The 15,393-nt window shown below is 38.8% G+C and overlaps 1 protein-coding gene across 2 annotated transcripts in view; it reads left to right on the top strand.

Annotated features, from left to right (window-relative positions):
- Positions 1-15,393, top strand: part of KCNQ1 (potassium voltage-gated channel subfamily Q member 1) — a 320,348-nt gene that overhangs the window by 211,671 nt on the left and 93,284 nt on the right. For both annotated transcript variants that reach the window (XM_056492757.1, XM_056492756.1), the window contains 4 exons: positions 1,944-2,019; positions 8,392-8,486; positions 9,152-9,198; positions 10,019-10,080. In XM_056492757.1, the coding sequence (XP_056348732.1) occupies positions 1,944-2,019; positions 8,392-8,486; positions 9,152-9,198; positions 10,019-10,080 (280 nt within the window). The remainder of the gene's footprint in view (positions 1-1,943; positions 2,020-8,391; positions 8,487-9,151; positions 9,199-10,018; positions 10,081-15,393) is intronic.

Below are 15,393 nucleotides of genomic sequence, written 5' to 3'. Positions count from 1 at the left end.
GTCCCAAAGAAAAATGTTTTACTCAGAAATAATGGACTGTGAAGAACACCCCAGAGGAAATGAGGCATAAACCAAAACACTACAAGCAGTTTTATGGCAATTCAAATGTATTTCTATTTGTCAAAAGATGTTTTTGTGTGCTTTTATGTATAGGATGTATAGCTGCATTATATCATACCTTTGATATTTACTAGAAAATTAAACAGTGTTTACCTTTTTGGCTCCCATCTCTGTGAAGCAGAACTTAAAAGCTCAAAAACTTTATTTCCTTTGGGTTTGGGGGAAGCCATCCAAGTCCTTAGCAGCAGAATGATGCAGCACAGGCTCTCAGATCAGGGGTACCCTGAACCAGCATGAGGCTAGCTCTGCCCACTGGGAACTGATCCAAACACTCAGCCACTACAGCCAGAAAAAAATTCCCATTTTTGTAACTCCAACCGTGATGTTGCAGTCAGATCTGTGGGAGCACAGGCCTGGAGACAATGTCTCTAAGACACCTCAGGAAGGTGTTAAGAGGGAAAAGGCTTCCTATGCAGATCCAGCTGCAGGTTTGGTGCATAAATATTGAGGTGCAGATGATTTATATAAATACACTTAGGGGTAGCCTTCTGTGGGCCTGTGGTGAAAAGCTGTATGTTATTAACTTGAAAAGCAATGCATTTTCTGGAGAAAGTAATCTTTTCTGTCATTGCTAAATCTGAACAATTTCTATAACAGAAAGAACCCTCCTGAGAGGCAATAGCTAGAAGTAGGAAATGTTGCCCCTTTTTTTGGTTCCACTTTTGGCTTTGCAAAATGCTGTTTTCCTACTAAAAAGTGTGAATTTTCAGAAGGGGAACACCCCAGCTACACCTCTTCAGAGGACAGACATCCACCATTTGCACATGCAGAACTTTTATTTGCTGGAGGAGTCTATCCTGAGGAAACATCTGAATACTCACTAAAATTCCAGGTTATATTTAGCTGAAAAGGCTTGGGTGATACCATGGTATAATGTACTGAAGACCCAAACTTGCACAAACTTTTATAGAACTTAAGTATAACTTCTCCATCCCTTAGTGAGTATGAATGCTCTCATGTGCATCTAGGTAAGAGTAACAGAATGAGCAATCTGAATATTGGCTTAATGTTTGATATTATATTTTAATGTTGAGAAGGAAAATGCATCATTTTGTAAGCCTTGAAAGTTTTGAAATAACTGTTGGTTTTAAGACACTGTCTGAAAGATAATGTCAGATTCTATGGAAATCTGTCATTTAAAAGCACAATGAGCAAATTATTTTCTTTTTATTCTGTTGTTAGATCATATGCATATGCACAAAGAGTAGCATATATTTTTTAAAGACCTCTCAGATTATTTTGTCATTATATTAAGTTACAGTTCAGTTTGGGGATAAATATGTATGTAGATTTTACATCCAGAACCACAAGATTATTTGGATTGTTTAGCAGTCAACAAATCAAAAATCTTTCAAGCATTTTTTATTTAAATACTACTTTGGGGAAAAAATAATATAAGTGAAGAAACATGTTGTACAGAAATTGTGAGGTGGACACCTCAAAAAGCCCAAACTAACCAAAGAAATCCTAACTGGACTGACTGTATAAAATCTGCTTGTGGCTGGATATGCAGGAACGTGAAAGTTTGGGTGGTTTTTTTTGTGGAAATAAAATTGGGAGGGATGTATAGAGATTTGCTTAGACACAGGAGAAGGTTATGTGGAAACCTTTGAGCTGTGAAATGGGTGCAAACCTAGCATGGGTCAGATTAAACCCTGGATTTTCAGAGCCTTCTTGAGAAGTGAGGAAGGCCAGCAGGATGGTGTGTTGTGCTGCCAGGCTGGATCCCAGCTGCTTGCACTGCACATTGCTGTGTTGGTGAAGGATTTACTGCCTGGATGGAGATGCTCTTTCCCCTCCTCACCCTCCTCTTTTTCCCACAGGCTGCGGGAGCACCACCGTGCTGCCATCAAGGTGATTCGCAGGATGCAGTACTTTGTGGCCAAAAAAAAGTTCCAGGTGAGTCGTGAATAGAAAGCTCCTTTTCTAAATAAACCCTTTTATTCTCCTGATTCATTGTCTCTTTTGGAAACTTAGGAGAGACTAACACAATTCATTTCAGTAATGGTGATCTACACCCACTATTCTCTCCCTCCTTCAATAGGGTGGTTGTTTCACAGCAGGTTAGCCAGCTATGGATGCACTGGAAACAGGCTAAACTCCTGAAATGCAGTCTGAACTAAAATGTTATTTTCTGCTAATGGACTTGACCCTTAGCCCTCTGTTATCGCTGTCTCTTTCTGGCAGTGCAAACATTCTCGTATGTCTCCATTAATTCTGAGCTGTGTGCTGCTTTCATGCCCAGCCAGTAGGATTAGAGATTAAAATGCTACCTCAGCCTTGTTTCTGTCCCTTACTCAATGATAATGAAGTCCTGATAAGAAACCAAGGTGGAAATTTGTTAGTGTATTGGAAGGTTTCTCATTTCTTCTCCTTTCTCCCCTCTCTTCCCAGTTAGTGAGATACTGATTCTCTTTCCTCCTCTGGCCCTCACTCATTTCCCGTGTGCAACTCCACTTGCTGTGGCCTTGTGATGCCATAAGCATTTAACAGTAGCTAATTAACCCTGTTTCCTGGTCTAAGTAAAAAATTCTGACTGCAAACTTCCTAAAAATCTATTTCATTAATTCAGTAAAAACACATGTCAACAGCCTTCAGCCTGATTTAAACCAAGTGAATGTATGTATAGGTAATAAATATATTACCTTACTTAACATTAATTAATAAGGGATAATCTCCAGAGAACAGGCTTCACAACTGAAAATGCAAAGGATGATGCCACCTTTAATTTAGACCTTCCAAAAAGGGAGAGTGCCATTTCTTCTTCAAATATGAAATTTAACAGCAAAAAGATGATGATGATTGATGATGATTATGACTAACAGTCCAATATATCTGTAAGGCAAAGTTTGCTGCTGCCACAAATCCACAGTTCTGATTTCCCTGTAAAATTCAGAAGCACTGCTGGAATTCTTTAGCAAATTTCTACTTTCTACATTTTTACTAAAACTCTTGAGTTAATTTTTGGCTAAGGTTGCCTGAGCTGGTCAGAAAATTACTTTAGTAATGTATAATGTATTCAGACTGTCACTGTTCAGGCTGAAATGTCCCATGCCCAGAGTTTTCTTGAAGAGAGTGCTTTCAAAAAGTTTCTGCTAGCACATTTCACCTTTTATGATCATTATTAGGGTAAAATTAAGAAAGGCACAGTGTCTCAACTACTTGAAGATAATATTTATAGTCATTTTGCTGAGAAGTTTCTTAGCACTTGCTGGTCAGCACTTGGAACTTGGCAAGGGATGTGGCCCATTCCAGTGATGTGTCTGCTGCTGTTGTGTGAATAATTGCCTAAATGTGGCCAGTTCCATTAAAATCTAATTTATTTCCATTCTAAAATTCGATTGTGATCCTTTGCTTTATGGTAATTACTGAATCGTTGCTCTCATAAATTTAGATCATAAAATATTTGCCGTGGTATTAACCAAACTGCCCAGTAACAAGAAATGCACACGTTGCAGCTCTACCTCCCAAGTGGTGTTTGTCAGAAACAGAGTTTGAAAATGCCTGAGCTCTGTGTGCAACACTATCCACCTGGCAAATGAAGGAAACTCCCCTGCGGCAGATGATTTGATAGGAGCTGAAAAGCATTTGACTGAACAGAATGGGGCTATTCAGTTCCTGCTTCTAACTTGTTTGTGCTCAGTATCTCACCTGCTCATCTGGCTTCTCAGCTGTACTCTCACTTTCACATCTGCAAAAGGCCCATCCACGAAATCCCTCAGCAGGGCTGTCTCTCATCTCCCTCTTGCAGTCTTGCCTCTGTAATGATCAATATTAGCTGCTGCTAAAGAGCTAAAAATGCCATTTGGCTGAAGTGGGGTGGATCTCATGTGTCTACTCCTGTGTACAAGTAACCTGCTGCTGTTTCTTCAGAAGTAGAATCTCCAATAGGAAAGTAAGGGAATATCTGATACTTCTCCATAATTTTGGAATATAAAAACTTGGAGAGCACCAAAGGTCCAGTTTTCCAAAGCATCCAAGTAACTTAATGCATAAAGTCACCTTGAAATTCAAGCTGCAAGGTGCTTTTGAAAATCTCTCCTGTAATTAAGTGATAACCACTGTCATTATTCTTTCATCAAAAGTATGTTGTAAATCTGTTCTATGCACATAAAATAATCATAAGAAATTTAATTGTTTTAATATGTGCCAAGTAATGACTGTACTGTTCCTAATAAGCAGACTAATGTAATGTCTGAAAATAAGGTAAAGCAGAAGATGCATTTTAAAAATGCATTTAAGAGGTCTGTACAGATGGTTTTAGCAGGTGCTTTTTTCCTTAGCTTTACATTTCTGTAAAATATACACATTCCAAAAAAAGAAAACTGAGATATTTTCTTCCTGAAAGTGTTGAAAAAACCCACAACAAACCCACAACCCAATTTCATCTGGGCTATTCATGCTTAAATTAGCTGGAACACTACAGAAAGCCAGCACTTTAAAGGAGTATTTTTTAGAGATGCCTCTCAACTTTTTGAGTAGGGCAGCATAGGAAGAAGGAGAGGAAGAGGAAAATTTTGCAAAATAGGTCCCAGCATGAACCCAGCATGGTTCTTAAACTATACCAGTTGTTTGCAGGACACACCTGTAGGCCTAAATTTGACTAGATATATTTTCTGAAGGGCTCAGTTAATAACAGGGGGTGATGGCATCAGAAGGACAAAAGCCAGTTAGAAAGCAAAGCCTTCCTGTTTAAAACTAAATAAATAGATAAAACAAATAAGGAAAACTAAACAGGAATACAAAGATTTTCAAAGGACATGAAAAGCAAGTCTTTGTGAAGCATCATTTCCTCTTTAAAAAGAAGTAGAGAAATTTAGGCTGTATTTTAAAATCTGGGTTTAAATATAGTCCTTATGAGGATGCCCACGTATAACCCATGAACCCAGCATAATATTATAGAGAATTAAGACCTTTTTTATGGATGTGTTTATGTTCTCATAAAGTCTGTAGGACTGTTTCAAATTCTGTACAAATGATCCCATTCAACACAAGTCCTGTGCATCAGTGCAGGTGAATGACTTATGGCTAAAGAAGGATTTTGTACATTATAGGGAAAGCAGGCATAGAAATGAATGCTTTTCTAGGCTTTGTTCACCCTACCTACCAAAAATGAATTTTATATATTAGCTGTAAAGAAGATGTTTTTGAAACAATCTAATATTACAACTGAATTTCGGGAAAAAATCGCCATACTCAGTCATCCCATTAACTTGATTTATGTGTAAATAACCTTTGTTTTCCCATTATGAAACTTTCTAGAAGTCTGAAAACTAATGTACATGGATACAGCTGTGGTATCCATCACAGATACAGAGACCAGGAACATATTCTGATTTCCCATTTTCATTTTGAAAACTTTTAAAATTTTCTTTCCATGTAAATTCTTCCAATTGAGTAAATTAATTTCCTTCTAAAATAGCTTTTAAACTTGTGGTATGATTTTTACCATGGCAAATATTCTATACATAGCATAAATTAAAAATACAGGTTGCAGTTCTACCGATGACATAACTGTTGCCTGATTTGTTACAATTTCCCTGGAAAATCTTACATTTCTAGTCTTGTAGTTCATCATATTATGTGATTCATATGAATTGTGTGTGTAATCTTTTCTAATCTCCTCACTGGGCTGTACTGAACTTCACAGGGTGTTTCAGCTATTTTATTTGATGTTACCTGGTTGCATTTCCCAGAAGTTCCCCATTCCTGGATTCCCCTTTCCCAGGTCTGCCTCCCTGCCCATGCAGTTACTAGGGAACAACAACAGCCACAGCCAATGGTGCACATTAAATACTTGGCATTTTGTGCCTTTTAAAAACTTTCATTTATGATGGAGGAAATTCTAACATGCTTAGGAAGAGTTTTGCCATGAGTTTTGCTTAATTAGCAGAGAACCAAAAGTAAGGAAGAGAAGTAGTTGAGGAAAGCTGTGGGACTGGCTTCTGCTTTTGTCTATTCCATACTACTTAGTTGCCTGCAGCAGGTTTTTTTATATGGTCAACATCAAGAGTATTTTCTCATAGAAGATCAGCTTTCAATATGAAGCAGTTATGGAAAAATCACTACTGACTTAAATACCCAGTTGTACACAGAGGTTTAGCCTCATTCATAAAATATATTTACTCCAGGTTTTCAATTCTTATTTTAAAGAGAAACAGCCCTATAAATGAAAAACAGCTACACTACTGTCAGACTCCTGTGTCAGAGTATGAGGATGGCAGGAGAAAGCTCTGCATCTTTATTCTTACTGATCACCTTTTCTGAACCTGCAGTTTTCAAACTTGCAGGTTTTTCTTTTGCTTATTTATATTACAAAAAGAATCCAATATATTTTTTTTTATATTGTCATGTTTACAGTACTAGTCCATGGAAAGATTTGCAGGCTTTTGCCATTACAGAATCATATTTCTTTCTTTGTGGATGTTAGTTATGATTTATGTGTGTGTAAGCAGTTGGGATGCTCAGGAATTCTTCTGTGCTCCTTGGTTAGATTGAAGCAATTCCCAGTCCTGCTTAGCCTTCCACTAGAGAGTATCTCACCCAAGTATCTCACCCAAGGCTTGCAGTTGACTTGGGGAATCTGGGAGACTGAAATACAGTTTGTTTGATGAAGGGATGTTATTAAAGGAATCATTCCTGAAATGTGGGAGCTACTTCCCACAGGTATAAGGGGCTGCAGGAAGGTGCCACAGCCTCCACAGCCTGTTATTTGTATGGAATTCCACCTTCCTTTGGCTTAGAAAAACCTGATATTTATGGAATGGAATTGAGGAAATCCTGAAGTTTGGGAAATGAGATAAAGCAGTTCAGAGACATCTGCTTTTGAAGTACAGGTGACAAAATACTTCTGAGACTTCAAAAGGGATCCAAATTCGAGTATCTTAGAAGCTACTTCTGAAAACTCTTTTCCTTGTCCTCAAAGGATATAAGAAAGGAGAAGTTGTAACTCAGTGTTATCAAGGTTTCTACAAGACCTTGAAAATTATCTGCAGAGTTTCTATAAACAGCATAACGAATGAGTCAGAAATCATAGAATAGTTTGGCTTGGGAAGGACCTTTAAAGGTCATCTAGTGCAAACCCTCAGCCATGAGCAAGGACATCTTCACCCAAGGAGGCTGCTCAGGGCCCCTCCAGCCTGACCTTGAATGCTTCCAGGGACAGGGCACCCACAGTTTCTCCGGGCAAACCATTTAAGTGTCTCACCACCCTCACACTAAGGAATTTCTTCCTAATATCTAATCCAAACCTGCACTCTTTCAGCTTGAAGCCATTTTTCCCTTGTCCTATCAATACAGGCCTTTGTGAAAAGCTGTCCCCATCTGTTTTTTAAAGCCCCCTTCAAATACTGAAAGGCTCCAATGAGGTGTCCCTGGAGCCTTTTCTTTTCAGGTTGAACAACACAACTCTCTCACCCTGTCTGTAGCAGAGGTGCTCCAGCTCTCTGATTATCTTTGTGGTCTCCTTTGGACTTGTTCTAGCAGGTCCATGTCTTTCCTCTGCTGGGAACACCAGTTCTGGCACTGATTGGACTCTACATTCTAGATGTAGGATTAAGATACCTTTAATTTGTTGCCACCCTTCAACATGTTGGTTCACTTGCTTTCTGGATAGTCTTGGTGTTTTATAGGTTGGAACTATTGCCTTTACCTTGATACTGTTGCCTCTATTCTACACAGAAGTTGCTTTATTAATAATAGGTGAGATGAAGACTTTCCCATGTATGAGGTGCAAATTACAGACACGGGGCATTTCTTGCACCAGTGTTTCCCAGTTTTGAAAGCTCAGCCAGTCTTTCTGGAAGAGGAAATCAACCATGCACCTTCCTCTAGCACTGTGTTTTAACTTCCCACAGTAAGACCTGAACTGTGAGCCCCAGCTACTGACTGAGAACAGGGTTTGTGCAAGACCTCTTTATTTTCCAGTGGCCATGGAGCATGAACTTTATTTTCAGAAGGAGCCAGAGTGTGCACAGGCTTCTGAACAAAGTGCCTGATAAACTTTTTTTGGCTCCAAGTTCTTTTGAGCTCCAGTTTGGTGGATTATCTCTTGAAAGGCATACAGACCTGCAGCAGCAAAAAGGTGGATGGAATGAGAACTGTCAGAATTATTCCACCAACAATGCGAGATCATGGCAACAACCGAAATAACTCGTGTTTACACAGTGCTGAAAGAACTCAGTGTTTACTCTTCAAAAACATCTACATTGCCACAGACCATTCCTCCATCCTTGTGACTTCAGGGCATGTTTTATGTCTCTTGTTTTGCAGCAAGCCAGAAAGCCCTATGATGTCCGAGATGTTATTGAGCAATATTCTCAGGGCCACCTCAACCTGATGGTGAGAATCAAGGAGCTCCAGAGGAGGTATGTCAGTGAAGCCCAGGCTTGGACCCATAAACAGCAGCAGAAGGATGTTTGTAAATGAGGCAGGGATCAGGGCCTGTGGGTAAAACCTGTCTGGGGGTTCAAGGTGCCATATTGTGCAAAATTAGGGAATAGAAAATGGCATTTGAGTAAAGCTTCCTTTTCACACAGGGAAGAAAAGGCAAAAAGCTTAAAAATCTGATGATTGGGAGTTATATGTGTTACCTCAGTCCCTGCTAGTTGTGACTATGAACTGCAAGCCCTACATGACAGGGGCAGTTCTACACCTGGAGAGTGCAATACTGTCACCTGCTCTGGTAGAATTGCACATAAGAGCCAACTAAGAGATGACAGATGCAATAAGAAAGCTGCAGAAGAGCAATGAAAAGACAAATCAATGCTGAGCACATGGAAAAGTAAAGGGCATGGTAAAATTTTTCAGTGGTTAAAGAAGCTGTAGAGCAATCTAAGTCAAATCCCATTTTGCTACATTTTTATTTCAAGCTACTCTTAGCATAAAACAACAGCTTTACTCACAGAACAAACCAGAATTATTTGAACTTCACCTTACTTGTTTGTGAAGAGGCCTCCCTGCTCCAGCTAGAGAGAGTGAAGATACTGGTTCAGACTGATAAAAAACAAAGAGGTTTCTTTTTGTTTTATAGGTTGGACCAGTCCATAGGAAAGCCATCTCTTTTTATCTCTGTCTCAGGTAAGCCAATACAAAGGACGTGTCTAAAATTAATCTGATCAACATATAATTAATGGAAAATACTTGCTAAAATACTTTTCATTTTATTGCCAAATTTTTAAACCTTGCCAACTGGTTGTGCTCTGAAGATTAGGCATTGGCAATAATATTTAGTCATCAACACTTTTAAATTAGGGTTGTTCTTAATTAGATTCTTAAAGCATCTGCTTTCACTGAAGTCTTCAAAATATTGGCTCTAGTCTTTCTGAGACTCACCATATATTCAATAAATTGGTGTGCTAAGATTACAGAGTTCCTGTGAAATTTGCAATATTCACATAGATCTTTGATAGCTTTGAAAAGACACTGGAAAAGGAGCACAAGGACTAAGTTTGTTTGTGACAAATCTGGCTAATGGAAATTCTCTGTTTATGTCATTTGAAAACTCATCTTTCTATATAGTTTATAGTGGGGGAAAAAAAGAAAAAATGTTATGGAATGTGTTACTCAAATTGGCTGTAGAGACCTTTGCATAGTGGCAGATTGTTTTTACGTGGCAATTAAAACATTAACTAAATTGGGAACATTTTTTTTTGCTCTCCGTGGTTAAAGCATAAAACTAAGATTAAAAATGCCTTAAACTCAGGGCTATTAAAAGCCCTGGCGTGGGCCAGTGCTATAAAAAGTAACAGAAAACTACTTTTAAGGGATGGATCTATCAGCCTGGTAAGGGTGTTCAGTTACACGGTGTTGGTGGGCTGGTTAAACACACCCTGTTGTGGTTTGCTGCTATTTTGTTATACCACCATATATTAATTTGAAAATGTTTCTTGTTCCACAGAGAAAAGCAAAGATCGAGGAAATAACACGATTGGTGCCAGGCTGAACAGAGTGGAGGACAAGGTAAGCCTCAGTTGAACTGGCACTGAATGAGGACATGGTTTGTGATTGAACAGTGCTTGCTTCATAGGATCTGAGGGAAAATTCAACTTAAAATAGAGTTGAATGCCTGGCTTTTCCAGGTGATGGAGTCTAATTTTTGTCACAGGTTGCGTTTTTGGTTCTCGTCGTTTTAAAAGAATAAGAAAAAAACCAGAATTTAATTTATTTCAGTCTCTTCTGGGACTTGCTTAGATTTTTTTATGTTTAATTGCATATATTACATATGTCTCAATGCTTTACTTCCTTCCTCCACAATAGATAAAAGGCTCTGTTCCTTTAATAACTCAGTATATTATGATCCCTAAGATTTGCCTTTGATCTTTGCTCTGTTGTTTGCATAAGTCCACCTACAATTCCTTAGAGAGGGAAATAGCAAACCTTGTTCCATCCTGGTTTTCATTCCTTATGATAAGTGGAGTTTCTCCTTCCAAGTGACATGAATCCAAAAAAATCAGACTTGTTCTATAATCACAAATTAACAGTTTAAGAGCTTTGTAAGCGGTTGTTTCAATGCTGGCTGTGCTTGAGAAAATAGATTACAGGTAGAGGTTGTGTCATTGTTTAAAAAAATACAGGTTTGCCTATGCTGGTACTTAGGAAAGAAAGGAAGAGTTAAGATGAATACTTTGAATCTTTTACTGATCTCTTAGAGTGATTTGGTGAGAGAGTGAAAGCATTTCTTTACTTTCGAGTTATTTCACTCATGTATCTGACCTGTCCATTAGTTATTAAGACTGAAACTTTTTCTTGAGAAAAAGAACTTTGGGTGTTTCTTCCACTACTGGAAATATGTGGTAACCTCATGAAGGTTTTGTTCTGAAGAAATATCAAGCAAATATTCTGCAAACTAAAAGAAGTGTGAGCAATACATCCCAAGGACTACAAACCAGCACCCTGATCTGCAGTGATTCACTTGTGACATGCCTGTTCCTTACACATTTCTCCTGAATTACTTTAATAAACTTGAATGATAATACTCAGGACTGCACTTCACTCTCCTGGAAATAATGATGTTTTAAAGGAAACAAGTTTCTTTTGATACATGGGGTGGACACACAGGAAGAGAGAAGTAGAAGAGAGGAAGGTAGAGTGCATTTAGCACAGAAAAGAATCACTGCACAGTGCTCCCTCACATCTGTGGTTAATATGTGCTCTTACACATGGAAGCCCTTTCCACAAAGTTTGGATTACATTTATTTATTTTCTCTCCATAATGTCAACTATAAGTGTGGAACACTAAGAAATGTCTTGTGACTTGTGACAAAGAGCAATGACTTTTCAGTGTGGACAAATAATTCTCAAATGGCAGCTAAAGCAGCTTCTCAGTTCTATTTGTAAAATCTCCAGTGAGCCTGGGAAAGGCTTGGTGTTGTACTGGCTCAGAGATAAGCTGTTTGGGGGTTATTAATTACTCTTTTTTACATCCTTACAAATAAGTACACCGTGAATTTATAGTGACTGGGTTTTTATGTCTTGTAATGGGACTGTAAAACACTCCCTGTATAATTTTAGTATAGCTGGGTTAAATTTTAGCCTTGCTTTAAGTAACAGAGCCTTCTTTCTTTGCAGTTGCATGAGGTCATCTGTGGTTTCAGAGTTGTTTGTTATCTGCCCTATACAGCTAATCCTATCTGTAGGAATTTTATCTGAAAGTAGCTGAAAGGCTAAAAATAGAGATTTTCAGTTGGACTCAGCAAACAGTGGTTAACATAAAAACACACTGGCAATGCTAGAATCACATTTTTGCTGCAGCTGTAGATGGTGGCCAAAGCTAATTTTTTGGTGTTTTTGCTCCCAAAGACTAGCCCTCTCTTTCCCATAAAGTACATGGTGCTTGTTATGCTTTCAACATACGGTTAAATCCTTCCTCAACTGAACACTATATTAAGGGTATCAGGTGGTTTTTTAAGTGACAAAATATTTTAAACAGTTTCATCCCATTTGGTTTGTGAGTTGGTTTTCAGTCTTGGACTTCAGGAGGAGATATTCAGAGCTGCAGGCTAGTGTCAGCATTTAAACAGCTCCTGTACATTTGAAAAATCTCCTGTAAGTAAGAGGAGGGCTCTCCAGCAGTACAGAGAGGATGGCACCTAAAAGGGACATTTTAAAATAAAAAGCTTAAACAGCAGTGTATTAATAACAATCCTTTATGGCAAAACCTTGAATTCTCAAGTACTGACATCAGCAAAATGTTGTGTTTTCTTCTGTAAATTTAGGAGTATGCTCATTTAAGGGAGAGGGAGTGCTGTAGTCTGTTCATCTTGTGCACCAAGAGAAACCTTGACCTTGTGATAGATGCATTTTATGATCCTGAACCTAAGGATTGTTTCCTCATGTCCAAAAGCCAAAGGGATGAATCACAGCTTCCTGCAGATTCCTTCCCACTGAATGCTGTCATTTGGGCAAGACATTGAAAAGGTGGTTTTGTGAATGTGACTGAAGACTGCACAGCCTGGTAGACCTTGGTGAAAAGAAATCCAGCATGTAATCAGGGCATATTTTGACTTTGCCATTGTTCTCTGTTGCTTACAAAGCTGAGGGTGGCAATTGCTGTGCTCTCCTAAAGGTGTCTTGGCGTGCTGGGTGCAGGGGCTGCCCACAGCCTGATCAGCTGTGGTCCAGAGGGAAGGTAAGAGCAGGAGTGCAGCACCCAGGCAGGGCTGACACACCCTGCCAAGAGCTGATACCTCAGGGAATGTTGTTGAGCAGGATCACGGCAGCAAATCAATTTATTTGCAGTGACCAGCTGTCCCTTTTCATCCTTGAAACATCTGTGAGTGGCTATTCAGCCTACCCTCAAGGAACCTGGCCACAGCTGGCTTGCTACCAAGCTCAGAATCAAACACAGTTTTTCCAGATGGGCCCAGCTGTGTGTGCACAGTGCCCTTCCTCCTCACACAGCCCTCCTCATCCTCACACCACAAGCACTGCCTGCCAGGGGCTGATCGCTGGGTGTGCCCAGCCAGGAGCAAGCCACAGCACACTTGGGGAATTCTGTGTCCTGCAGCTCCTGTTTTCCTTTCACTGCACTAATTTTAGCTTGACTATAAATGACTGCAATGCTAGCTTTTTAATTTTCACATTAATCTGTTCTTTTTCAGCCTCTTGCCAGCCATTAGTTTAGCTATAACAGGCGCAGTTTGCACTTCTCAGCTAATCAGCCAGGCTTGCTGCTTTGGCTGCCCTAAGGAAATTCAGTCTTAAATACAGGCACTGCACAAAATCATCTAGAACATGCAGTGAAGGCTAAAAGTGGCCAGTCCCTGGACCCTCCCTGTTGTCCCTACAAACCAGACTGCCCCAGATGTCTGTAGGTCCTGCCTGTGGACCTCCCAGAGTAGAATAACACAGCCCAGATTTGCAAAAAAAAAGTTTAAAACCATTCTGAGCAGTAGACATTATGCTCTCTTTCTGTTATTTTAAGAATAGAATTTAATCTTCTGCAATGAATTGAGCACTTTAAAGTTTGCCTTTTAAGAATGTTTCTAGCAATCCAAAGCAGTTTTATGGACATCTCTTCTTATATATTCAGAATTGTTCCTATATCTGACAGTAAGTACAGTATTAATATCAAGATTGCCAAGGTCTTAATTAAAATATTATAATAGTCTTTTTCAGTTACATAAAACATTAGGAGTTATCTCTATCCTAATCCTAATGTTATCTCCTAAATTGTGAATTGTAGAGATTTAAATGGAGATTTCTATGTGTACAGGAGATGTGTGCTAGTGAGATATGTGGCACCTTTGAATGTGAATCAAACAGTTCTGCAAGACAATATTAATTCCAAGCTTATACACATTTTTGCATGCTTCTAGCTGAGAGGGTGAACCCTTACATTCTAATCAGTACTAACCCAAAGAGCAGCACAGACATCATTGCATTTTTTTAGATTTACTTGGAAAGCAGATAGCACCACTTTTAAAATCAATTAATAAAGGTCTATCATATAAAAACATCTATCCTAAAATAGTGCTGCTGTGCTTGTTGAGTTGATTAGTGCAAATCTGATCTTGGAAACCAAAGCTGGGAGGCAGTGGACTTCTCACAGGCCTTCTGAGTTTTACTTATGCTGATTTGGTTTCCTGTCTTCCATCTACCATATCTGTTATTGCTAAACATATAGAGGTCAGTAAAATTGTAAGGATATGATAAATATTTGATATATTTTTTGCAGTGAGTGCTGACTGTGTAACTTTTAAAGGTAAATAAGTGCAAAGGCTTGTTGGAGGTGGTTTTCCAAAAGTAATGAAGACTGTATCTTAAGACATTTATGTACATGGCTAGCTAAATGAACATCTTCTAGCTAAATCATTTTCTGTAGTTGTTTCACTGGAATATTGATTTTATCCATACATGTGTTAGAAACCAGCTTGACTGGGACCATGTTGAAGACAGCTCCAAGGAAGAGAATGACCATTGACAAGTCTAGGTCCAGTTTCTGTCTTGATTCTTTTCCACTCTTGCTTTCCAATCAACTAACAGTTCCCCATTGCAAAAGGTTTCATATCTGATTTATTTATCTTATTGGTATGCTTAAAAATGTGTGAACTAGAGTTATACACTGCAGAGGAATCTTACTGTACTGTGAATAAATCTGAAGAGCAGTAAGTGCAAACTTCAAAGAAGCCCTTGACTGATGTTGCCCTTGTTGCATATTTTGGCTTTTTAAAAAATTGGATAGAAATTGATTAATTGAATTTAATTGCATAGATATTGATGGTAAAAGTCTGACAAACAACCCAACTTTCTGGCCAGTGCTGGTTAAAACCATCACTTGGAGAGATGGCTTCAGAAAGTGTCTGGCATGGAAATATTCAGCACTTTGCAAGCTGAACATGCACTAGGCATTTCAGGTGTTAAATACTGGCAGCTTCTGCAGTAGGTGTGTGAGGATTTGCCTTCCCAATCCTGAGAAACAGAACTAAAAGCTGTGGGTTTGGCTGGAAATTTTAAAAGAGACGTGAAATCAATAAAAATCAAAACAAGCACCACCAAGCAGTTACTCATCTTGTATGTAGTTCTTGCAATATTGCAGAAGTAATAACCTGGGGGATGTGGGGGAATATTGAGGCATATGGAAGATTAAGTATCCCTATTAATTTAATCCTTAGTCTTTTTCCAGATGCTCAAGTACAAGCATACGGAAGCAATTTCCGTGCTGACCTCTGTGATGGAGGATGCCCATTTTCTATAAATTGGACTAAAACTAAGCACATCCTTCAACAGTCCAGGTCTTTAGGCAGCCTTGCAGATTTAATAGCTTTTCTCTTA

This window comes from Oenanthe melanoleuca, chromosome 5 (genome assembly GCF_029582105.1).
Source record: "Oenanthe melanoleuca isolate GR-GAL-2019-014 chromosome 5, OMel1.0, whole genome shotgun sequence".
Taxonomy (NCBI): Eukaryota; Metazoa; Chordata; class Aves; order Passeriformes; family Muscicapidae; genus Oenanthe; species Oenanthe melanoleuca.
The sequence above is the reverse complement of the archived record's forward strand: the minus strand, read 5'-3'. Positions and strand labels throughout refer to the sequence as shown.